Source organism: Muscardinus avellanarius (genome assembly GCF_963383645.1).
Source record: "Muscardinus avellanarius genome assembly, chromosome: 2".
Taxonomy (NCBI): domain Eukaryota; kingdom Metazoa; phylum Chordata; class Mammalia; order Rodentia; family Gliridae; genus Muscardinus; species Muscardinus avellanarius.
The window spans coordinates 125,460,069-125,486,321 of NC_137787.1; the positions used below are offsets into that span (position 1 = coordinate 125,460,069).

General features: G+C 40.3%; 1 protein-coding gene across 1 annotated transcript in view; it reads left to right on the plus strand.

The window, feature by feature from the left end:
* LOC308259313 (protein POLR1D-like) overlaps positions 1–25,837 on the plus strand; it is a 47,466-nt gene extending 21,629 nt beyond the window's left edge. Inside the window, exons 2-3 of the mRNA XM_080690238.1 lie at positions 10,225–10,299; positions 25,474–25,837. Of these exons, the coding sequence (XP_080546364.1) occupies positions 10,225–10,299; positions 25,474–25,738 (340 nt within the window). The 3' untranslated portion in view covers positions 25,739–25,837. The remainder of the gene's footprint in view (positions 1–10,224; positions 10,300–25,473) is intronic.
* Positions 25,838–26,253: the final 416 nt, after the last annotated feature.

Here is a 26,253-nt window from a genome sequence, read left to right on the forward strand (position 1 = left end):
ATTGGTGCTCAGTTCAATCCTTGTAGGAAGAAAAACTGTGTTTAAATACATGAGTATTATACCACTATTATGTTCAGATGGACACTGCTTTAGAATAAAGAAAGGATTTGAGTTGTGAGAAAGAACACGTTAACAGTTTCTTCCTATTGGCATGCAGTAGATTTCACCATAAGAAAGCATTGTTTCCCATAGTGATCAATTTTTGTTGTCTTGGCTTATAGTATTTCAGTTCTTGGTTCTGGAGGTACTTACACATGCTAAAGTTTGGGTCTTAGCTGTCTCTCCAAAGGTCTGTGTGTTGGTGGAACTTTTAAGAGTTAACCTTTAAGACCCAGTAGAAAGTCTTCCAGTCATTAGGGCATCCCCTTGGAGGGGATAGTGGGACCCTCATCCCATCCTTCTTTTTTCCTTCTTGGCTGTGAGGTGAGTGATTCTGCTTAGTGATGTTCTGCCTTACCATAGGCCACAAGCAACAGAGGCAATTGATTATGGACTGAAATCTCAAAAACTGAGATCCAAATTAAATAATTTATCTTTATAAGTTGATTATTTCAGGTATTTGTCATAGTGATAGAAAGCTGATTAACATCTCAGTACTTGTAAAAAGTTATACCTGAGGGTAGTATCATTGTGCAATGTTAAATCATATTCATGCTTCCATATGGAACATGCAATAAATTTGATACTTAGTCACTGTTAACAAGAGGATTTTAAGGCATTTAAAATTTAGGCTTTCAGTTCTATACATTTTAAGGTGATTTACCTTTATGTATGTGGTACTTGGGATTGAACCCAAAAACATTCTATTTCCACGCTACATCCCAGCCCTATTTTTATTTTATTTTATTTTTTTTGTTTTGTTGAAACAGGGTCTTGCTAGATTCAGGGAGTCTTGATAAATTGTTGAGACTGGTTTTGAACCTGTAATCCTCCTGTTTCAGCCTCCCAAGTACTGGGATTACAGATGTATGCCACCATGTCTAGCTTATTTTTTGTTTTGAAACAGGATCTCATTAAGTTGCTGAGGGCCTCACTAAATTGCTGAGGCTGGTCTCCAACCTATGATCCTCCTGTCTTATCTAAGTACTGAGATTACATGCCTGGCTATAATTTATGTGAAAATCATGATTATCACAATATTACTGAGTATCTTGCTAAAGTCAGTGCAAGAAAATAAATTTATTTAGTACATAAGTAATATGTCATATTTTATTTCTGTATTCAAATATTACCAACTCTTTAATAGAATAATCATTGTGTGCAGTAAATTAATTCTTTTGTCTGTGGTAATTTGCTGACTTTCATCTATTATGCATTTTATTCTCTAATGTCAAGATAGAGGGAAATAATTTATTTTATTTAATACTTTTAGTTTATTCAATAACCTGGGGCATTCTACCTCCAAGCTATACCCCAGCTCTTTTTATTTTTGTTTTGAAACAGGGTCTTGCTAGATTGCTGAGTCTTGCTACATTGCCGAGGCTGGCTTTGAACCTGAAATCCTCCTGTCTGAGCCTCCCAAGTACTAGGATTGCAGGCATGCACTTACCATGCCTGGCTTCAATAACTCTTAATAATTTGGAAATTTAATATGTGGGACTCTATTTGCCTCCTAGTTGGGCCTCAGAGAAAGGAGTGGTTATATCTCTTGATGTTGAACAAACAGGGAGATGTGAGAAGATGACATCTGAGCTGAGTTCTAGTGATGAGGTGTGTTTGGAGTGGAAGCCAAGCAAAGCTCAGGCTCTCCTTTTAAGGCAGGTGTGCTGTAGTCTTCAGGGTGTTGGAGCTTCTCAACAGCCAGCCAAGATCATAACCATGGTGCTCACACCTGTATTCTCTATGGAGTATCCTCTATAGTGAGACCTAATAGAAACAGGCCAGAGCCCCCAGGCTGACATCTCAACCATCTATAGGAGGACCTTGGCCTCCAGCACTAATCGCTTCCACTTCAAAGCACAGTTAGCACCTTTCCTAGGAAATGGAGTTTAGAGGATGTCAGCACATGTGAATGAAGTGGGCTTTACCACTGTGTAATGAAGCAAGAGAATGAAGCTCAACAAAGTGGAACATTTGTCTCTTGACTAGTAGCTCATGAGGGGAAGAGTGTTTTCTAGATATGAAAACTTGCTGAGATTTTCAAGTAGCCCTTGAGCATCAAAGCCCTCAGCCCTGGCAGGAGAAAGGCCAACTTGGCATTATTTTGTGTCTTTAATCATGTTTGTTGTTCCCTGATATGACCTTCTATTTTATTTTTCTTGTTGCTGGGCTCTCACCCAGGTCTCATGCATACTAGACGAATACTCTGACACTGAGGGACATGGCAGCCCCTGACACTGGGGACAGGTGATGCCGACACCTTCTCTTTCCAGTCGGCTGCGTTGGAGATTCTGAGTCAGGAGCCTGTGCCCTTCACTTCCTTTGCACCACACTTACTCATGCAGGGTCACGCCTCACTTTTCCTCTTTGATCTTCTTTCCCCCTTCTTTGTCTCACCTCTTCTTCCATTCACCTGTCATCTCATATTCTGACTACAGATACAGTATTTTTTAAATTAATTACTTTAATTAAATAAAAAATTTATATACCTTGTGTACCATGCTGTTTTGAAATATGTACATATCTCAGGATAGCTAAATCAAGGTAATTAACAGGTATTGTTTCAGATACATTTTTTGCACTGAAAACAAAAAATCTGCTGTTTGCAATTTTCAAAAATAAACTGCTACTTACAAAGTCAGCAAGCTATGCAATACCTGTCTTGGACTTACTCTTCTTGCTAACTGCAGTTTTGTATCCTTTGACCAAAATGTCTCCCTCTAATTCCTAGTTCGACGTTCTAGCCCCTGGTAACTACCATTCTACTCTCTGCTTCTGTTAATTCATCTAAGTTTCTACATGTAAGTGAGATAATATAATTTTCTTTTTGTGTCTGGCTTATTGACTTATTATGCCCTCCATGTTCACCCACAGTGTTAGAAATAGCAAGATTTCCTTCCTTTTTGAGGCTGAAAAGTATTTGAGTGTGTGTATGTATACACATCTATCTGACACATACTACATACATGCGCACACCACATTTTGTGTATTCATCTCTGGATAGACATTGAAATTGGTTTTATGTCATGGCCATTGTGAATTGTGCTGCAGTGGACATGCAGTGGACTCAGGAGTGCAGCTATCTCATCAATGTGCTGACTTTATTTCCTTTGGATGCAAACCCAGTAGTAAGGTAGCTGGATCATATGGTAGTTGTAATTTTAACGTTCTGATGAGCCTCTATACTGATTTCCAAAAGAGCTATACTAATTTTATTCATATTACCTGTGTGCAAGTTTCCCTCTTCATACCCGTATCAACACTTATCTTTCAGCTTTTTGATAATAGCCAATCTAGCAAGTATAAAGTGATATTTTGTTATGGTTTTAATTTGCACATCTCTGATGATTAGTGATTTTGAGGATTTTTTTTTCATGTATTTATTGGCCATTGATAAGTTTTCTTATGAGCAATGTCTCTTCAGGCCTTTTGCCCAATATCAAGTTGTTTTCATACTATTGAGTTCCATTTTTTAATTTTTTTATTTATATTTGTTTATTTAGTTATTTTTATGTTACTGGGGATGGAACCCAGGGGTATTCTATCTCTGAGCTACACCCTCAGCTCAATTTTTTTTTCTTTATTTTGAAACAGGGTCTCACTGAGTTGCAGGGAGCCTCACTAAGTAGATGAGGCTGGCCACGAACCATGATCCTCCTGTCTCAGCCTCCCAAATACTGGGATTACAAGTGTGCGCCACCATGCCCGGCTCTATTTTTTTTAAATCTTTGCATTTTTAGCATAGCATGTCCCACTCATATCCAGAACCCATTAATTCCTCAATTCTTGATGTAGTACCTACCATGTGTCATGCATAAGGAAAATTAAGGTAAAATAAGCAAGTCCCCTGACCTCTCAGCTTTTTCAGGTAAAAACTATCATATTACTCATGTTTCTTGTATAATACATAACACTGGGGTTCAAATAAATACCTTATTTTATCCAAATAACACCCCTATGAGATAGCTAAGATCATTATCATTGCAAAAAACAGTATGAATTATCTTTAATTTTTCTACTATTATTTAAAATACTCCTTTTCTTTCTCTTTGGTCCATGCGGGCTTAAGATCAAAATATTTCATTAATCCTACATTAAAATTTATGTTTTCTGTCATCCTCCATTCTTACTGGCATATTTTTTTAAAGTAAGCACTTTTAGCTGGGCGTGGTGGCACACACTTATACTCCCCGTACTTGGGAGGCAGAGACAGGAGGATCACACAGGTTCGAAGCCAGCCTCAGCTACTTAGTGAGGCTCTCAGTAACTTAGTGAGACCCTGTTTACAAAAATAGGTCTGGGAGTATAGCCCGGAGATAGAAAGCCTCTGGGTTCCACCCCCAGTACCACAAAAAAAAAAGTAAAAGTAAAAACTTTTTCATGACTCCCCCTATTTTACATACTGTAAATAAAGAAATATTGGAATTCCTTCCCACATTCTAGATAATTCAATATTTGTTTTAAAGTACAACATAGATTTATAAGCCTTTTTAGGGAAGGTGTTTGCTCACTATAGAAATCAAAATATTTGCAAAACAAGTCTATGGTAGAGATTGGCTAAATTTAGCATAATTTATAGAAATAATTTCTGCCACCTTTATATCTATGAATAATTCTTTCAACTTCCCAAATGACCTCATGTTCCTATTGAGATTGACCTTGTTTTCCAAAAGTCTTTCAACAATTTGAATTTTCTTTCTTTTCAGCTAATAGGTGACCCCAAACAACTGTTTTATGAACTAAAATAAGAGTATTCTGATTTTCTTCATCTATATAATCAAATTGCCATGTCATACAGAACCCAAACTTTGTCCTGTGGTTTCTGTAGATCTGCATGATAGCTAAAGCACTAGTTACCACTGGCTCATTTTGAGCCTGTATAGCCAGCTGTTTGCTGATGCACTGCAGTGATCCGATCATCCCACATTTTTTAATCACAGTGCTCTGTGGTCTGACATTAAATCCTTACTGAAGATCAAGTAGATTGTTTCCTTTTTCTCTCCAAGTCTTATCACTACATTATGGGAAGAAATTTAGGTTGCTATAGTAAAATTTCTTTACATTCTACCCAGTACTTTGATGGTACCTCGAGCACTGACAATGGGTAGGGCCTGTCAGAGAACTTCCCAGTCAAAAGCAACAAATGATGCTGGTTTCTGCTAGTTTTCTAAGAAGTCTGTGTTCTTGTCACCAAGTCATGCTTGTTTGAATACATTACTTTGAATCTCTTTTTCCATCTATCATGTTCTTTGTTGGTAGTTTTTGTCTTTGTTTTTTTTTGTTTGTTTGTTTTTGTTTTTTCAGTGCAAGAGATGTTTTGCCCCTGAGCTACATCCCCAGCCCTTTTTATTTAGTTTTTAGACAGGTTTCCCAGGCTGGCCTTGAACTTGTAATCCTGCCTCAGCCTCCTGCGTAGCTGGGATACAGGTGTGTGCCACCGTACCTAGCCAAAGATGACTAAAGAGGAAGAAAGGCACAAAATGAGGAGAGCTGCCCATGACCAGCCTTGTGTTCCAGCTTCCCTTTTCTACTATTTCACAAAACGTTATGTGTAGGTGTACCCCACCCTTCTGAGCAATTACTTGGGATATAGCTTTTCTAATTTTATTCCTTTAAACTTCTCCTTTTCCTATGCTCATCATTATTTAATTTGCCTTTCCATTTCTGGTGCTTCATTTTAATTGCCTTAAATTTATTGCTACCTTCCTCTAGACTAGCATAGTTATACCACTCAGTTGATCTATGTCAATAAAAGGAAACCCAGACCCTGGTACCTCAAAACTAATTTGTTTGACTTTAGGTTTTAAGATGATTTTGCACCAGATTTGCATTCCCACTTGGGTTTTATTTAAGCTGCTATTACGATCTGTTGACATTCCTTAAGCGTGTACCAGCTGGATGATGGAATGAATAGACAGTCCTGAGGAAGCTGAGCTAGGATGAGAACTTGGCTTTAGATGATATATTTGTGGATCATCGGCAAGTGATTGTCATTTGTTGCTGTGCCCAGAAAACTGGCTGATAAACCACTTTGAAAGACTCAACTCTTCTAGTCTTCATTCTGTGGAATTTTATGCCCCCCAAAAAATGGGCTTGTTTTATAAAGAAATTTTTTTAAATATTTAAAGGACCCAAGCATAAAAGTGAGTGTACTGAGAACTAAGTTTATGTCTGGGTAATTTTTTAATTGTTCAAGTTCTGTTATGTCATTAGTTCTTATATATTCTTCTACTGTTTGGTTTCCTATATTTTAACTGCAGCTTATACTTTTATTTCATCATCTCATTAAAAATTGTCTTGTTTCAGCCAGACTTGGTGGCATCTGTTTCACAGTCCTTGGGAGACTGAGAAAGGAGAATCACAGGCTTCAGGCCAGCGTCAGCAACTTAACAAGACCCTGTTTCAAAATAAAAAATAACGTAGGGCTGGAAGTGTAGCTTGGAGGTAGAATGCCCCTGGGTTCAACCTCCAATACCAAAACAAAACAAAATTATCTTGTTTCACACACAATGATATCTCATAATCTTTGATAATCCAAGTATTTTGCCTCTGCATAATGTGCAGTAGAAACTAGATTTACTTTTTCCTTACCCCAAGAAGGAACTTTACTATCAAGAGGGAATTTACTATTCAGAGGGAGTACGTGAGACTGTGGTGGTAGAAAAACTACCTGGCTCTTTTCCCTCAGTTTGGAAGATGTCAATGACATCTCAAAGTCAGAGTATATCATTGTGAGAAGTTACTGTTCTCCAGTTTAGAAGAAAAGCCCAGCAGAGGACGCTTATGCTGGAGAATTTTGGGTGGGAAGTAGAGAATGCCCAACATTCTTGGGACAAAATAGTGAGCAGGCCTCCTTCATTCCTTCCGCCTCTCCAATCTGAGCATGTCCCTGCTTCTCTTTGGAGAGGATACAGAGCAGGACCAGCTTTTATTTTTTCATTTATTTTGTCCCTTTTAATGATAAAAAGAAAATAGTCTAGGATTTTCTGCTCAAATGTTTGTGGAGGAGATACACAGTATAATAGATCAAAAGGCACATAGCCTTAAAAACATGGCTAGATGGAGTTTTGTTTGCCCTTTTCCTCCCCTCTCTCCCTCCCTCCCTCCTTTCCTTTTTTTCTTCCTTCCTTCCTCTCTTCTTTCTCTTCTTCCTCTTCTTTCCTCCTCCTTCTCCTCCATTAACAGTGTTACTTTGGGCAACATAGTCAGTGTCTCTGAATATTACTTCCTTACCTGTGAACTGGTGGTAATAACTGCATTATCAGATGGGGCAGTATTTTGTAAAAGTAAGGCCCTATGCCAACATTAGTTGTTGTTAAACCAATCAAGATAACTAACAAGGATACAGGAGTGGGATGGTGCACACTGTTTGCTATGTACTGCAGCTGAGCCATCTTTACCAACAGAGGACCTGCTGATGGAGCACCTGTCCCCACCTTGTCCCTCCCCTGATGTTAGGATCTTTCATCCCTGGGACATTTGTTTCATCTAGACAGTCCTTCTCATACTTGTACCTTCTTTTCCTTTGGTTCTACTTTATAAATCAGAAGGCATCCTTAATCATGCCAGGTAAAGCTAATAACAGTGCTAGATATTGTTTTAAGTGAAATTGAAACTAAAGAAGAATCAGAATTCTTGAATGAGCCTAGAAAAAGACTTCATGGTTTCTGTGAGATTCTTTAGTAAATATGGTTTTCTACAGATGCCCTGCATTCAACTATATTGTGACTCAGATTTCAGCAGACTGCCAAACCAGAAAGCCAGGCCAACCATTTAACACAGTTTTTTTTTTTATAGGAAAGTGCATTCTACTTTATTTTTATATATATATATATATATATATATATATATATATATATATATATATATATTACTTATAATTGGGGAACTGCCAAAACAAGTTCTTTCCCTAAGGATTCTTAACCTTTCTCTTGTCATGACAAGATTTATAGGTAGACCTAAGAATGATGATCTGCTTTTAATATGAAGCTACCATACTCATCTATGGGAAGAGGAGAGGTGTATTTGGAATATTTGTACCCTTTAATTTTTATCCTTGTGTAAGGGTAAAAAATGGTCTTTCTTTTGGAGCTAGAAATGATAAATTTTTCATTATCAACTATATTAGGCAAAATTGCCAGATTGTGCCAATGGGGTGTATTATTTATTTATTTATTTTTGGATTAGGGGGTGAACCCAATGGCATTTCTGTCTCCAGGCCACACCCCCAACCTATTTTATTTTGAAATGAGATTTTGCTAAGTTGCTGAGACTGGTCTCAAACCTGTGATCCTCCTGTCTCAGCCTCAAAAATACTGGGATTACCAGCATGCGCCACCACACCCGGCTCACTAAGTTACAGAGGCTGGCTGCAAAGCTGCAATCCTCCTGCCTCAGCATCCCAATGTACTGGAATTAAAAATGTGAGTCACCACACCTGGGGCCTTTGTGTTTTTTTTATTTATTTATTTATTTATTTATTTATTTATTTATTTATTTATTTTGCAAGTCTGAGGATGGAACCCAGAGGCATTTGACCTCCGAGCTACACCCCCTGCCCAATTTTTTATTCTTTATTTTGAAACAGGGTCTCACTGAGTTGCAGAGGGCCTAAGTAGCTGAGGCTGTCTGCGAACCGCAAACTGCAATCCTCCGGTCTCAACCTCCCAAATGGTAGGATTACAAGCGTGCGCCACCACACCAGGCTTGTGTTTATTTTTAATGATTGCCTAATCTTCCACTTATGTGGATATATGATGGTTTATTTAATCAATCTTTTATTAGTAAATACCTAATGATTTTGTTCTTTATCTTTAATTGTAAACAAATTGTTCAAAGAGTACTCAGATACTAGCCGGGCGTGGTGGCTCACGCTTCTAATCCTCAAGCTTGGGAGGTGGAGACAGGAGGATCGCGCAGGTTCAAAGCCATCCCCGCTGGCTTAAGAGACCCTGTTTCCAAATAAAAAACATAAAAGTAGGTCTGGGAGTGTAGCCCGGAGGTAGAAGGGCTTCCAGGAACCCCAGTACCACCAAAAAAAAAAAAAATAATACTCAGGTACATATAATTTTGTATACTTATTTGCATATTTTCTTAAGACAAAGTGGAATTTTTTGTGTGTGGTACTGGGGATGGAACCTAGGGTTATTCTATCTTCGAGCTACACCCCCGGTCCTATTTTTTATTGTTTATTTAGAAACAAGGTCTCACTAAGTTGTGGAAAGCCTCACTGAGGCTGGCCACAAATTTGTGATTCTTTGGTCTCAGCCTCTCAAGTACTGGGATTGCAAGTGTGAGCCATCACACCGGAAGTGGAATTTTTAGGTCAAGAGATACATACTATTCTCAAGGTTCTTTATTAGGTTACCAAATTGTGCTCCAGAAATTTTTTGTCAGCTTCAGTTCCCATTAATAAAGACTAAAAGACACATTTCTCCACTCCCTCACCAACTGATGAGCAAAAACAGTTGTTATTTGGTTAGTGGATATTTCCTAAATAGTAGTAAATTTAAATGTTTTAAAGATATACATATACATGTATACATATATGTGTATACATGTATATATATTTATTTTACCATTGATGTATTTTGGTTATTGTCCAAATTAATAAGAGACAAAATTTTTATGTTAAGTCTATATTATTGAACTATTTTATACTGTAAATATTTTTCTATTTGCCATTTTTTTCTCTCATTTTCTTTTTAGTGTTTTCCCTTCATACAATATGTTATTTATTTATTTATTTTTTCACAGTACTGGAGGTGGAACCCAGGGGGCATTCTACCTCCAAGCCACACACCCCCAGCCCTATTTTTTATTCTTTATTTTGAAACAGGGTCTCACTGAGTTGCAAAGGGCCTCATTAAGTAGTAGCTGAGGCTGTCAGTGAACCGTGATCCTCCTGTGTCATCCTCCTAAATGCTGAAATTATAAGTGTGTGCCACCATGCCTATCTTTTTTCTGTTTTTATATTCAAAACTGCCAACCATTTCTTTAGAAAGTATTGCCCTAGCAATCAAGCTTCAAAAGTCAGTTCCTTTCCCAAGGTTATGTATGAGGTATGAGTAGACTTTTAGAACTTAGTAGGGTGACTACATTTCAAATTTCTCTTTTTCCCATCAGGAAAGCTATTGAAGAACTGCTAAAGGAGGCAAAACGTGGAAAAACTAGAGCAGAGACAATGGGACCTATGGGCTGGTAAGTTCTTAAATAATCTTTTTTAAAACTTAAAAATGTATTAGTGGTGGAAATAGTGACACTTGCCTATAATCTCAGCATTTAGGAGTCTGAGACAAGAGGATCACAGCTGAGGCTAGTCTCAGCAATTTAGTAAGACAGTTTCAAAATAAAGAAAATAAATTAATAGGGCTGAGGGTATAGCTCAAAAGTAGAATGCCCCTGGGTTCAATATCCAGTACAAACATATACATATAAGCATATATATACATGCATGTATATCTATCTATATGAAGTAAAAATTCTTGGCTGGAGATAGCAATACGTGTGTAGCACAGAGAGGGAAGATAAGCCCCTGGATGTGGAGGAAATCACTGAGGGGAGTAGAGTAAGAGTGCTGCAGAGCACTGAATGCTGAGAAGCCATAGCAAGGCAGAGGGGGCAGCAGGGTGCATGTGGAGAATGCACATTATGGTTTTATTAGCCCTTTAGTTCACAAATTCCTAAGGTAGGGTGATAACACTGTGCCCAAAGGCACCTGTGTAAGAGCAATTTTAAATAAAAAATTATTAAGGATTTTTGCTTTAATTAATGGGTTTTAATAAATTAAGATATATTTTGAAAAACATTTTGGTTACATACAATTGAGCCATGTAAAACTAAAGTTCATCTTTAAAGTTTCTATAGAAAGTAGAACTCATTAGAAGGATAAATAGAGGAAGATTTTTTTTTTTTTGTGGCATTAGGGATGGAACTCAGGGGCATTCTACCTCCAAGCTACACCCCCAGCCCTATTTTTATTCTTTATTTTGAAACAGATTCTCACTGAGTTGCAAAGGACCTCACTAAGTAGCTGAGGCTGGCTGTGAACCACAATCCTCCTGTCTCAGCCTCCCAAATGTTGGGATTGAAAGTGTACACCACCACCCCCAGCTATAAAGGAAGAATTTAACCTTTTAACCGTAAGAACTCATTCTATTCTTTTTTGTGTGTGTGTGGGTCTGGGGATGGGACCTAGGGGCATCCGACCTTCAAGCTACACCCCCTGCACTATTTTTTATTCTTTATTTTAAAACAGGGTCTCGCTAAGTTGCAGAGGGCCTCACTAAGTAGCTGAGGCTGTCCTCGAACCACGATCCTCTGTTCTCAGCCTCCCGAATGCTGGGATTACAAGCGTGCACCATCATGCCCAGCAACTCATTCTATTCTTTTAGGCATGACTCTAGCAATGAATTTGTTTCAATAAATACGGCTGACTTTAGATCGTTTTTCCTGTGACTAAAAATTTACTAGTATGAAATACTATGGGCCACTAAAAAGAGTAAATGTAAAGTGGGATACTGTTTAGAAGCTAGACTTCTAAACAGATCTCACATCATAGATTCGACTTTTAGAACCATTAACATGGTTTACATAAAATGTTTAAAAGAACATAATCAAAATAGAGGCAAAAGATATTCTCTAAAAGTGAAGCAGAGAAGTGGGAGTGGTGGCACATGCTTGTAATCCCAGCATTCGGGAGGCTGAAAGAGGAGGATTGCGGTTCGTTGACAGCCTCAGCTACTTAGTGAGGCCCTCTGAAACTCACTGAGACTCTGTTTCTAAATAAAGAATAAAAAATAGGGTAGGGGGTGTAGCTCAGAGGTAGAATGCCCCTGGGTTCCATCCCCAGACCTGCAAAAAATAAATTAATTAATTAAAATTAAAATTAAACAGAATAAAGCAACTGGGCCTAAATAAGCCATTGATTGTGTAGCCCAGCCACACAGAAAGGAACTGTTTTAAATGACTGCATTTCCGGGAAGCAAGAGAGCTACAAAGAAATAATTTTCAGTCACATTATGGTTAATAATAATACTGGTATTGTCCTGAAAATCTTATATAGTAAGATAAAACAAATAATTATGGCTGGGGATACAGTTCAGTAGCAGAGCATTTGCCTAGCATGCATGAGGTCCTAGGCTCCACCCACAGTACTTAGGAGAAAAAAGAGATTTCCTGGGATCAGCAGTATCCCAGCTACTCTTATAACCCCAGTAACTCTGGAGATTGAGGCAGAAGGATCACAAGTTTAATGCCATAGGAAAGTGTCTAAAATAGGCTGTCCTGGGGCAAGGAGTTGCTCTCCAAAGACAGGGTCTGGAAAGGTCCATTTCTAGGAATGGAAAGCAACATGGAGTTTTCTCTATCCGGCTTTATATTCCCTCTGGACACCTTCTTTCTATGTGTTATATCTTGGGGTGGCCCACTCCCCTTTGCATGTCACACCTTAGTGACCCTGTGTTGTTTCTCTTACCCCCATAGGGAGGGTCTTAGAGAAATTGAGGTTCTGCAGGTGGGCTTCTGGTCTGTCCCAGCCAGTCCCATCTGCTAACATCTAGTTAGCTACCTAACAAACTACCTTCTGTTTCTGTAATTCAATAGAAAACCTCATACAGTTTGCTGCAGGTAACTACTGGGAAGGCATACAGATTAAAAGGCAGACTAGCTGGGCATGGTGGTGCACGCTTGTAATACCAACATTTGGGAGGCTGAGACAGGTGGATCCAGGTTCACAGCCAGCCTCAGCTACTTAGGAGGCCCTGTTTCAAAATAAAGGGAAAAAAAAATAGGGCTAGGGATGCAGCTCGAAGGCAGAATGTCCCTGGGTTCCATCCCCAGTGCCACATAAATAAATAAATAATAAATAAATAAATAAATAAATAAATAAAAATTAGGCAGACTAAGAGACACAGAGCACAGAGTCTGGGAGGTTTCAAAATGCAAAGCCTGTGTCCCCTGTGGAATCAGGATATAAGGATCTCAAAGTCTCCATGTGTGATGCCTGGAATGGTGCCAGCCAAAGACATTCAAGGTCTTTACTGGGGCTCCATTATATAGGTATGATTGATTGATTGATTGATTGATTAATTGATTACATGGTTGATCTCAGTTTTCAAGATGACTGACATCATGTAACCCAAAGCTCTCAACCTGTATCACCCGGTTGGTCTTTCTAGCTTGGCCATTCTTCCTCTAAGGCTCTTAGGTGTGGCTAGCTCCACTCTAAACAAAGGCATTTCTATCAAGTGTGACACAGATTGATTACCTTCCAGAAGATGAACATGAAGGCAAAGGCCAGCCCTCCCTTTAGGCAAGGCCAGAGTCTTTGTTGTGTAGGAAATATATAAGAACTAGAAAATCTTGTCTTACCAGAAAACAAAGAAACTTGCTTACCAGAAAGTTGGGTCAGAAAATCTCAGGAACCAACTTGAAAGGCCTGTCACAGGTCAAAATTAGATTTTTTTTAGGAGGGGGTTTTACTGGGGATTGAACTCAGGGGCATTCTACTCTAAGCTACACTCCTAGCCCTTTATACTTTTTGTTTTCAAATGGAGTCTTACTAGATTGCTGAGAATCTTGCTGTGCTGCTGAGACTGTCTTCGAACCTGCAATCCTCCTATCTCAGTAGGTACCTGTCTCCTAAGTACTGGGATTACAGGCATGCACTACCACACCTGGCTAAAATAAAATAATTTTATCCTCAAAAAATATAAAACTATAATGATCAAGATACCTGAAATATGTTAAAATGTATAAAATCAGAATGATAATCCTAATGACAAAATTAGTAGTTGAAGGATGCCTGGAAACTAAATCATTATTTATAAACCAGTAAATGGAGAGCCAGAGTCAAACATTTTTCCTACTCTCTGTACTAATTAACTTTTTTGCTGTACTTTGTATTGAACCCAAGCATACTTTACCACTGAACTACATCCCCAGCACTGTGTGTGTGTGTGTGTGTGTGTGTGTGTGTGTGTGTATGCATACGTGTGTGCATGCGTGCGTGTGTGTGTGTGTGTGTGTATGTTGGAGGTGGGGGCTTCTGAGGTTTGAACCCAAGAGCTACAACCCTGGCCCTTTTTAATTTTATGTTTTTGTTTTTGAAACAGTCCTACTTGGTTGCTGAGAGTCTCATTACATAGCTGAGACTGAATTCAAACTTGGATTCTCCTGTCTCAGCCTCCCAAATACTGGGATAATAAGCATGTGCTACCATGCCCAGCTGTCCCTTCACTTTTTAGATTTTATTTTGAGACTGGGTCTCATTACCTTGCCCAGACTAGCCTCTAACTTGTGATCCTCCTGCCTCAGCGTCCCTAGTAACTGAAATTATACTTATATATCACCGTGCCTGACCTTGAACAGATGTTTAAGAAGCAGACAGTCTGTTGCTCACTAGTGGGCCGTGGTTTGTTTTTCTAAGTATCTAGAAAACCTATATAATTTCTTTAAAAATTAAAATGGAACTAGAGTAAGTGACATTATTTCATTTTGGATATTCTATAAGAAAGATCTTAGTGAGAAAGTTGAAGAGATGCCAGACAGACTGCTGAACAAAAGAAAATGCAAGTGGGAGGCAAGGCCATTTTTTATTTTATAAAGAAAGAGACCATTTGGTGCTATATATATTTTTTGGATGTATTTCAGCAAAATAATCTCTTTAGAGACTCTTGTTGACGGAGTCTGTGAGGAAGCTGAAGTATTGGGCCATATGATTTCCTTTTAGTCAACATAAAGGAATTTAAAAGCATAAATTTTAGAAACTTGCCAGGCTTCATTGTCTACAGTGCCATACTTATTTTGGTCACATTCATGTTAGCATAGTGCTTATACAACTTCAGCCTTGAACTTGGAAAGACTTCTAGTATTGTACCAAGAATCTCAAAGGCTCAGTTGAGAGAAAATGAGACTTTAATTTTCTTAACTTGGTTGTTTCAAGGAAAGTCACATTCTTTGACACTTTCCTGTGTGGTTTTGGGGTCAGTTTGAAGAAAGGGAGGTAATCACATTGTTCTCCTTTGTGCCATCATTTTTTTTTGGGGTCTGGTTTTTGTTGTTGTTGTTGTTGTTGATGATGATGATGATGTTGTTGATGTTGTTTTGTAGGGGGGATTGGGGTTTTTTTGGTTTGGGGGTTTGGTTTGTTTGTTGGTTTGTTGGGTTTTTTTTTTTTTTTTTTGCAGTGCTGGGGATGAAACCCAGGGCTTTGAGCATGCAAAGCTCATATTTTACTGCTGAACCATATCCCCATTCCCTGCCATCAACTAAATTATTGGAAGCAAATGATTTCTCCATTTAACCAGACATGTGCTTTTAAAATCCATGTAAATATACAGGGCTCACCAGTAAGGATAGTAAGAGATACCAATGAAGAAGAGTCTCTTCCCTGGCCTTGGGTTTTTGATCAGTTGGTGACTGTGGGCACAGGAGAAATGATCCTGACAAAGTGTACCATGCTGCTGTGTCAGAGCCAATAGGGTGGGATGGAGGCATCCACATCTCCAGTTATCTATTCATGGACTCTTGGCAATATTTCAGTATCACAGAGGTCCAAAGTCTTCACTTCATACTTAAAGAATGCAGAGCCCAAAGAGGTTTCCTAAAGCCCCCAGCTGGCTGTCTGTGTTAGAACTGTAATGTCACTTTCTATCTGTGGTGTAATTCTTCTTCACTGCCCCTGCTCTCTTCTGTGGATTATTGTCTGAGAGCCTGCTGAATGCCAGTGCTTACTGCCCTGCTTCCCACTTCCTCTCATCTCCAGTTATGAAAGTGAATTAGAGAGCCCTGCATGGGTTTCTATTAGGCCACGTATCTGTGTAAATGGCCTGTGTTGCTAAGGGAACTGGGGGCCGAGGAGTCTAGCCTCTCTGTTGTCCCAGCAGTTTGCCATCACATGTCTGCTTCTGAACTTCACTCTCCTTTACCTTCTGCTCACCAAATCCTCCTGAAGAGCAGAGCTACACAGACAAGTAGCCCGGTATTTATCTTTGATACAGGGTACAGGGCCTAGCATAATACCTTGCATATGAGAGTCTCAGATTTTTTTTGTGAACATTATATATATATGCATATACACATATACACATGCACACATCACCTATACACACATACATGTCCACTATTTTGTATTACTCTTAGCTGCATTGTTGGGAACAGAATCATTAAACACCTGCTGTGAGCCTCAGGATCATTGTATGCAAAGTAATTAAGAGTTAACAGTTGAGTAACAGGGGTTATAACATTATAAAAGCATTTCTCAGGTGGCCACACACTGAGGCATTTGACTGCCAGATTGTAAACTGAAGAGCCATGGGTGGTCATGGTAGCTGTGGTGGCATTAAACAACAGAATGAGTTGTAATTGACCACAGCATCAAGATAAAAAAAATACTACCCTTGTTTCATGGAGAGCTGGGCTCATTTCTGCTTGCCTCCATCCATCTAGGGTGTTACTTTATACTGACATCTGTGACAATGTGAAGCACGTGCCACGATGGGAATGGATTTGGCCATAGAGTTAGGGGATGAGTTGAAGTGCACTGCATGGACCTGTGCCTCTATGACCACAAGGTCATATGTATATGGGACTAAGAATGTAGTTCAGTGGTGGAGCACTCCCCTGCCATGCACAAGGCTCAGGGTTCAATCTCCAGCACCTCAACATAATAATAATAATAATTTTATGAATCATAGTTTCCCAAGGCCTATTGTACTTCAACTATCTCAAAGCCCAGTGTGTTGAGGGATTCTTGACCCTTGTCCTTGCCTGTGCCTGTGAATGTCCTACACTTCTGAGTGCCAGCTTTCTCAGCTGACCCTGTGCCTGGCTCCACTCATCTTCTCCTGGATGGAGGAGCCTCAGCTACAAGCCTGCTGACATGCTTTTCGCCTGCAGTTGCTTTCCTGGCTGCCCTGTTAATTGGCCATCTGCTTAGAGTGCGCCAGCCTCTCCCTGCTCTGCTGTTTCTTGCTGCCGTGGTGGACACTGCCTCCAGAGTGGGTATGGGTATCGGTCTAAGTGGAGCAACATTGTCAGTGTACTAGCAAAGGTGGTTGCTTCAAAAGTGTACCATCAGCTGTCATTCTCCTGGTGGCTAGCGATCATGTGTTGGTATTTGATGGGTCGTATTCATAAAACTATATTAGAATCCAAAGGTAGCAGGTCTAAATATTCTGCAGGTACTACCTGCAGAAACAGGTACTACCTCCATTCTGCCACTGAAAAGACAAAAATATTAAAATCAGAAAAAAACCCTTACATTTTTTTTTGTCCTCTAAATTTGTTTATAATTTACTGTTTTTCATAAGTTGAGTGTGGTTAACTGCAGGAAGCAAGTGCCTTATTTCAGCAAGTTATCTTATATAATGTGTGTCTCCTTAAAAATAAAAGCAATTCGAATTTCTTCTTTCGTGAAGTGTCTATTTAGTTCGCTTGCCCGTTTTGTTATTAGATGATTTGTTTTTTTAGTGTTGAGTTTTTTGAGTTCTCTGTGTATTCTAGATATTAGTCCTCTATCAGAGGGGTAGGTGGCAAAAATCTTCTCCCATTCTGTTGGCTCTCAGTTGAGGTTCTTGACAGTTTCCTTTGCTGAACAGAAGCTCTTCAGTTTCATGCATTCCCACGTATTGATTTGCCTTTTAATTTGTTGTGCCTTTGGAGTCTTGTTGAGAAAGTGTTTATCTGTGCCTTTGTGTTGCAGTGTTGGACCTATGCCCTCTTCAAGGAGCTTCAAGGTCTCTGATTTGATTTCCAAGTCTTTGATCCATCTTGAATTGACTCTCATGTAGGATGAGAAAGTGGGATTGATTTCCAATTTTCTGCATATGGTTAACCAGTTTTGCCAACACCATTTGTTGAACAGGCTATCTTTTTTCCAGTGTATGTTTTTGGCCCCTTTGTCAAAAATCAATTGGCTGAAGGTGTGTGGACTTGTTTCTGGGTCTTCTATTCTGCTCCACTGGTCTATGTATCTGTTTTTGTGCCAGTACCATGCTGTCTTTATTACAGTGGTTTTGTAGTATAAAGTCAGGTATTGTGACTCCTCCTGCATGGTTTTTGTTGCTGAGAACTACTTTGGCTATTCTGGACAATAAATGCATGAATGAAATGCTCAACATCATTGGCAATCAGAGAGATGCAAAACAAAACTACCCTGAGATTTCACCTAACTCCAACTAGAATGGCAACCATTCAAAACACAAACTACAACAAATGCTGGCGAGGATGTGGAGAAATGAGAACTCTAAAACATTGTTGGTGGAATTGCAAATTAGTGCAACCACTTTGGAAAACAATATGGAGAATCCTCAGAAGAATGGGAACAAATCTACCATTTGATCCAGCAATACCACTTCTGGGTATCTACCTAAAAGAAAGGAAACTAAACTGCCAAACTAATGCAGGTGTATCTATGTTTACAGCTGCACAATTCACCATAGCCAAACTATGGAACCAGCCAAGAAGTCCATCAACAGATGAATGGATTACAAAACTGTAGGATATGTACACAATGGAATTTTACTCAGCCATTAAAAAAACTCAATTACATCATTTCAGGGAAATGGATGGAACTGGAGGACATTATACTAAGTGACATTAGTCAGTCACAAAAAATAAGAAATCAGATGCTTTCCCTAATATGTGAACGCTAAGGAGAAATGGGTCATAGGAGGAACTCTACATGAAAAAGGAAATCCTATATAGGGGCAAACAAGACAACCTAAATGAGGGGATAGGAGGGGGGAAGAAGAAAATTCTCTAAAACACTCAACAAACTTAAACATATCAAAGCCAGCCACTAGCCGGGCGTGGTGGCGCATGCTTGTAATTCCTGCGCTTGGGAGGCAGAGGCAGGAGGATCGAGGCCAGCTGCGCTGGTTTAAGAGACCCTGTTTCAAAAATACAGAAAATAGGTCTGGGAGTGTAGCCCAGAGGTAGAAGGGCTTCCAGGAACCCCAGTACCACCAAAAAAAAAAAAAAAAAGCCAGCCACTAAGCCAAGCAAGGGAAGGAGGGAATGGGTAGGGGTTAAATCAGTGATGTGTACATGTATGTACACACAAGTTTTTTACCCCAATATGATATATGAATATAATGCACCAATAAAAAATAATAAAACCAAAAAAGCTTATAATTCTAGTTTAAACCTTAGTCTTTTTAATGGTATAATCTCTAGAAATCTGCCTTTCTTGTGGCATGTGGAACCCTCCACACAGATCTGCACACAGGTGATGCATGCCTGTAGTCTCCAGCTACTTGTGAGGCTGAGGCAGGAAGATTGCTTGAGCCCAGAAGTTTAAGACTAGCCTGGACAACTTAGTGAAATCCTGTCTCAATACACACACACACACACACACACACACACACACACACACACACACACACACACACAAATAGATAGATTTTTTAAAAATAAAGTTCAGCCTATGTTGAATGATTGTTCTTAACTCTAGCTGTGTGTCCTAGGCCCTATTACAGCAGTTTCACCAGTCACATATTTAGGGTTTTATATGCATTTATGCTGTTAGCACCTTCAGTCTGGCTCTTCCCATGTGAGCTAATATACCATTCTAGAACTAAAACTAAAAATAACTAGCCCATTGGAGAAAGGCGACTGGCCAGGTTAGACTAGAGACCTTCATGGCCCCTTACCCCTTCACTGTCTGGAGCATAGACAGTCACAGACTTGGTGCAAATACATCGCATAGCCTTGGCCTACAGTCTTCATGCAGGGCTCAGAACTAATATAGAAAAAGGCACAGTAGCTTAGTATCTTGTGCCAACATTTCATGTCACCTTAAATATAGGAAAAAAATGGCAGTGAGCCTGAGCTGAGAAACAAAAAGACAGATAGATTGAGGAAATGAAGTTGCATCCTCATGTGAAATATGAGGAGAGTAATGTTAACCTGCAGACATCGAGCCAGAGACTCTGAACATCTGGAGGGCCTCTAGAGCCACCTACTGCTTCAGCCTTTCATTTTACATCTGGGAATGAAAGTCCCAGAGAGTTTGCCGAACAGTTGGAAATGCAGATTATAAACACAGAGGTGGTATTTGGTGGCCCATTGATCCCAGCACCAATGGAGAGTTGAGGTGGCCCAATCAGTGGGTTCTCCAGTGTGGAAGACTGATCATGCCAAGTACCAAGACTGTTGTGAACATCTCTGTGAAGTCTTGCATTTGCTTTTAATGATGGCTTAGAATTTTTTCTTCTTGATACCCCAAGTATTCCAACTCCACCCCAGTAATCCAGGGTTTCTTCAAGCCATCCTCGGACTCTAAGCTTTAATAGAATCCCAGGCCTGACCAACATTAAAAGCCACATCTTTGAAGGAGAGCTCTTATTTACTGTTGGTGAGAATGTAAGTTAGTACAACCAATATGGAAAGAAGTATGAAGGTTCATTATTAATACTAAAAATAGAACTACAAATGATCTGGCAATCCCACTGCTGGCTGTATATATAAAGGAAAGGAAGTCAGTATGCCAGAGACTTCTGCATACACAGGGCCAAGATACGGAATCAGCCTAAGTGTTTTATCATCTGATGAATGGATAGGAGAAAGAGGTACAGATACATAACGGAATACTATTCTGCCATAAAAAGAGTGAAATTCTGTCATTTGTAGCAACAGTGAAGAGACTGGAAGACATTGTTTTGAATGAAGTCAGCCAGGCACAGACAATACTATGTGTTCATACTCTTATATGGAAACTTAAAAAATTTGGTCTTATAGAAGAGAGTAGAAGAGTGGTTACCAGAGGCTGGGAAGGGTGGGGAAGCAGGAGACAATACAGTGAGGTTAGTTAACAAGTACAAAATACAGCAGATAGGAGAAATAAAGTCTCCTTTTTACCCTATACAGTAGGGTCACCATAGCTCATAATTTATTGTACCTTTCAAAAGACCAAGAAGAAAGGATTTTGAATATTCCCAAAATTAAAAAAATTTTTGAGGTGATAAATATGCTAATTACCCTGGTTTGACCACTAGACATTGTATATGTGTTTGGAAGTATCACATTGTATGCTATTAATATGCACAATGTGTCAAAAAACATTTATTACAGCCTGTTATGGTGGCACAGGCCTGTAATACCAGTACTTGGGAGACTGAGAGAGGAAGATGGCAGATTCAAAGCCAGCCTCAGCAACTTAGGCTCAGAAAATTATTGGGACCCTGTTTCAAAATAAAAAATAAAACAGGGCTAGGGTGTAGCTTTGGAGGTAGAATGCCCTGGGTTTAATCTCCTGTAACAGAAAAAAATTTTAATTACATCTTTGATATTAAAAGGAGATGTAAGCTGGACATGGTGGTGCACGGTTGTAATCCCAGTATTTGGGAGGCTGAGACAGGAGGATCACAGTTCACGGACAACCTCAGCTACTTAGTGAGGCCCTTTGTAACTCAGACCCCGTTTCAAAGTAAAGAATAAAAAATAGGGCTGGGGGTGTAGCCCGGAGGTAGAATGCCCCTGACTTCCATCTGCAGTACCACAAAAAAAAAAAAAAAAAAGAAAAAAGAAAAGGAGATGAAATGCTAGTTTTCTTGTGGAATTTTTTTTAGAAAACCATCTCATTCTCAGAATCACACTCATCATGGTCAGTGTGTTGGATGGTGGATTCCAGGTGGAAGGTAGGAGCCATCTCCTATGCTACTGCTCTGCCCTCAGCACAAATGCAGTGGTTCTGCAGCAGAGAATGTCTCACCCCCAGGCAGCATATGGTTTTAAAGGTGGTATGAGCTGAGCTTGGTGCCATAGACCTATAATCCTAGAACTTCTATACAGGAGAAGCGCAGGTTTGAGGCCAGCCTCAGCAACTTAGCAAGGCCCTCAGCAATTAGTGAGACTCTGTTTCAAAATAAAAAGTAGAAAGCTGGGCGTAGGGGCACACATTTGTAATCCCAGCATTCGGGAGGCTGAGACTGGAGGATCACAGTTCACAGACAGCCTCAGCTACTTAGTGAGGCCCTCTGCAACTCAGTGAGATCCTGTTTCAAAATAAAGAATACAAAATAGGGCAGGAGGTGTAGCTCAGAGGTCAAATGCCCCTGGGCTCCATCCTCAGACCCACCAAAAAAAAAAAAAAAAAAAAAAAGTAGAAATGACTGGGGGTGTAGCTTAGAGGTAGAAAGCCCCTGGGTTCAATCCCCAACAATGAATGAATGAAAGTAAAGATTGTAAAATCAAGTGTAATTCATCAGAAGTTACCAAAGATTTTGTTTTGAGGTCCTGGGTTGCTGTCCTATATGGAAACAAGTCCTTTCCTCATCAGTTAATCCAGAGAAGTGGCCTGTTTGAAGAGATGGCCCACTACAGTGAAAATACCCCCAGAATTCTTCGGTAGCTGGCCTTTTCACCAACTGTTGCTCGCCTTACACTGCTCAGTAGGAGTGGTTTTGTTCCCCGGGGCCAAGGCCTCCCTGGCAGCACTGCACTCCATGTCTCTTCCACTGGACAGCTTGGAGCTAGTTTTGCTCTCAGTAGCACAGTGTTGGGGAACATGCTGGTGGAGGGGTCTTCTGTATCATTGCTGAGTTTGCAACTGTGGTGACCCAGGTATCTTCAGTAAAGTAGTGTGTGGATTTGGTAATATCCTATGAGGCCACTGCAGGAAGAACATGCTCAGAAGTGTCCCCGTGCCCGGATGCCTCCAGGGGGCAGTAATGGCTTTACCTGGGGACTGGGACTGCAGGACAGCATGATGATGGGCGCCCCTCCTAAAAGTTCACCCAGGAGGCTGTTGGGAGCTCAGCAGTCCTGTCTCCTCCAGAATCTGCAGAACTGCCTTCTCTTGGCCCTTTGTGATTGCCTTTCTTTGCTCCTCTTTGCTGTGGCTTCTCACGTCAGCTTTCACCACCTCTGCATGTCCCTTGGTATTTTCTTTTCTCCCCCTCCCTTTTACTTCCAGAGACAGTGCTGTCACTCTGGCTGCCTGAGTTGATCGACATCTGCATAAGTGAGGCTAGGCTGAAGACTGCTTGCCTTTCCATGGTACAGTATGAGACTGCACAGTACTGTAATGGAGTGCTGTCAGATCCGCATTATGGCATGCGGATGTTTCTGACTTATGATGGTGTTAAAGTCCAATAATTATGCCCATCACAAGCTGGAAATATCAAGTAAAAAATGTGTTTAGAGCCGGGCGTGGTGGTGCACAGTTGTAAATCCCAGCATTCAGGAAGCTGAGACCAGAGGATTGCGGTTCGTGAACAGCCTCTGCTACTCAGTGAGACCCAGTTTCTAAGTAAAGAATAGCCGGGCGTGGTGGCACTCACTTGTAATCCCTGCACTTGGGAGGCAGAGACAGGAGGATCGCACAGGTTCGAAGCCAGCCGCACTGGCTTAAGAGACCCTGTTTCCAAAAATAAAAAAATAGGTCTGGGTGTGTAGCCTGGAGGTAGAAGGGCTTCCAGGAACTCCAGTAACACCAAAATAATAATAAAAAAAGAATAAAAAATAGGACATGGGCTGTAGCTCAGAGGTCAAATGCCCCTGGGTTCCAGCCCCAGACCCACACACACAAAAAAAATGTTTAGTATACCCAACCCACCAAGCATCCTAGCTTAGCCTAGCTTACCTTAAATGTGTTGAGGATATTTTTTTATTTTATAGTTGGGCAAATCATATAACACAAAGCCTATTCTATATAATAATTATTAATAATGTTTTAAAGAATTTTAATCAAAATTGAAAATGTGAATTATGGTTTCTACCATATGCTTTCATGCCATCGTAAAGTTAAAAAATCAGAAGTTGAACCATAGTAGGTCAGAGATCGTCTATATTGTGTAGGACTCTCAGTAAATTAGTTTTGTATAGAAAGATGGATATTATTCGTTGTTGTTAAATACTAGCCACCCAGTCGGGCATAGTGGTGCACGCTTGTAATCCCAGCATTTGGGAGGCTGAGACTGGAGGATCGCAGTTCAAGGACAGCCTCATCTACTACTTAGTGAGGCCCTTTGCAACTCAGTGAGACACTGTTTCCAAATAAAGAATAAAAAAAATAAAGCTGGGGTGGAGCTTGGAGGTAGAAAGCCCTCAGGTTCCATCCTCAGTACAGTACAGCAAAAAAAAAAAAAAAAAAAAATCTAGCCACCCTAAATGACACAGTTTTGGGGATCAGTACTCTCCTGAAATAGCTCATCATACAGCAGACTGTCTGGGGCCAAGAGGAGTATGCAGGTTTTCACTTTATGGGATTTCCTTTTCCAAAATGAAAGATTTTCTACACCTGGAAAATTATAAAATAAATGCTGTAGTATATAAGTATATGTATGCATATAAATTGGTAATTTAGTTATAGTTGCTCTCCTGGGTAAAGTTGAATCATGAAGCTACTTACTATACGCCGCACAGAAATTCATTCACGCTGGAGCCGTGTTTGAGTAAAGTACTGTCCACAGAGCAGACTAGTGTCTTGAAAGAGAAAGTATGAGCCGGTGTGTCTGCATTCCCAGGACTTGGGAGGTGAGACAAGAGGATCACAGGTTTGTGGACAGCCTCAGCTACTTATGGAGACCCTGTTTCAAAATAAGTAATAAAAAAGGACTAGGGGTGTAGCTCAGAGGTAGAATTCACCTGGGTTTAATCACCAGTATCTTCTACAAAGAAAGAGAGAAAGAATATGACTCTTTTACATTGAAAAAGATTATTGCAAGCCAGATGTGGTGGTGCACACTTGTCATCTCAGTACTTAGGAGGCTCAGACGAGGATTGTGGTTCAGGGTCAGCCTCGACTACTACTTAGTGAGGCCCTCTGCAACTTAGTGAGACCCTGTTTCAAAGTAAAGAATAAAAAATAGGGCAGGGGGTGTAGCTCAGAGATGAATGCCCCTGGGTTCCATCCCCAGTACCCCACACACACACACAAGTTATTGCATATTTGTGCATCCTTTACACAACTTATTTCTAAGTATACTCAAGTCCTGCGTTCAAACTACCCAAGGATATATTTTTTGTTGTTCCTTGGAAAAGGTCATTTTTATATTTTTGTAATAAAAAACAATTGGAAAGAGATTATAGTCAAATCAGGCATTTGTTGTCTTTAGGAGAAAATATTAGATGAGTTCTCCAATTTTAATGCTTGTAGACTTAAACTAAATGGGAAGTTTGGTCCCGATAAGGAAGCAGGAGGAAGGGGTGCGGGGCGGGAATCCCACGCGTCTGGCTTTCCCTGGTACTCCGACTTTACACTAGGTGGCACGCAAAGAAAGCCCAACAATCTCGGGAACTTGGTCGGTCTGCGCACGAGCGCGGTTCTTGGGGGGCCGCTCTTGATGTGGGAGCGTGGAGCTCGCTCTCTCATTTATGATGCTTTCCCTTTTCTCCACCTCCTTTACCTCCCATCCCCCACCCCGCCAGGATGAAGTGTCCTCTCGCTGGTACAAATAAAAGATTCCTGATTAATACAATCAAGAACACATTGCCTTCCCAAAAAGACCAGGACCACGAGCAAAAGGAGGGCAGCAAAGAACCTGCCAAGAGCCCGGAGCGGAAGGAAGCAAGCCCCAGGAAGCACCGAAGCCATCCGTACAAGCACAGCCGGCACTCCCGGGGCGCGGCGGGCTCCCCGCCCAGGAAGAAGCGGGGCTCCCGGGACAAGGACCCGCGGCCCAGCAGGCGGTGAGGCTGACGGCCGGCCTACACTGGGCTCCCCGCAGGTCTCTGGTTGCTTTTAAAGAGGCGAGCAAAAATGACCTAGGGACTCTTCAGGGAAACAGTAGAAGGCGCTTGCTCAGGAGGTGTCTTGGCTACTTCAGCAGTGTAGCATCCATCTGTGTTCTTTTTATTCTAGTTTGTTTGGAAGTTAGTTTTGAAACAAGTAAATCATTAATAATTTGAACTTTTCAGATTGTTAAAACTAGTCCCAGTTTTTCGATGTGCTGTACTTTTTGTCATTTCTCAAAATTTCTGAAAAAATAAAATAAATACCTATAAATCCATGCTTTACTTTTTTGGGATGTCAAATTCAAGTTTTAGAAATCATCTGGCCAGTGACCATATTTATGAAAAGTTGTAGTCCTCCCGGAGCTAGGAACGGAAGAAGAAACTGGGGGGTGGTTCTGCATTTTCTTTCCTTTCAATGTAGGAAATCCTCAAAATGGCTTTGGACTTAGTGTGCTGGACATCAATTACCAGACT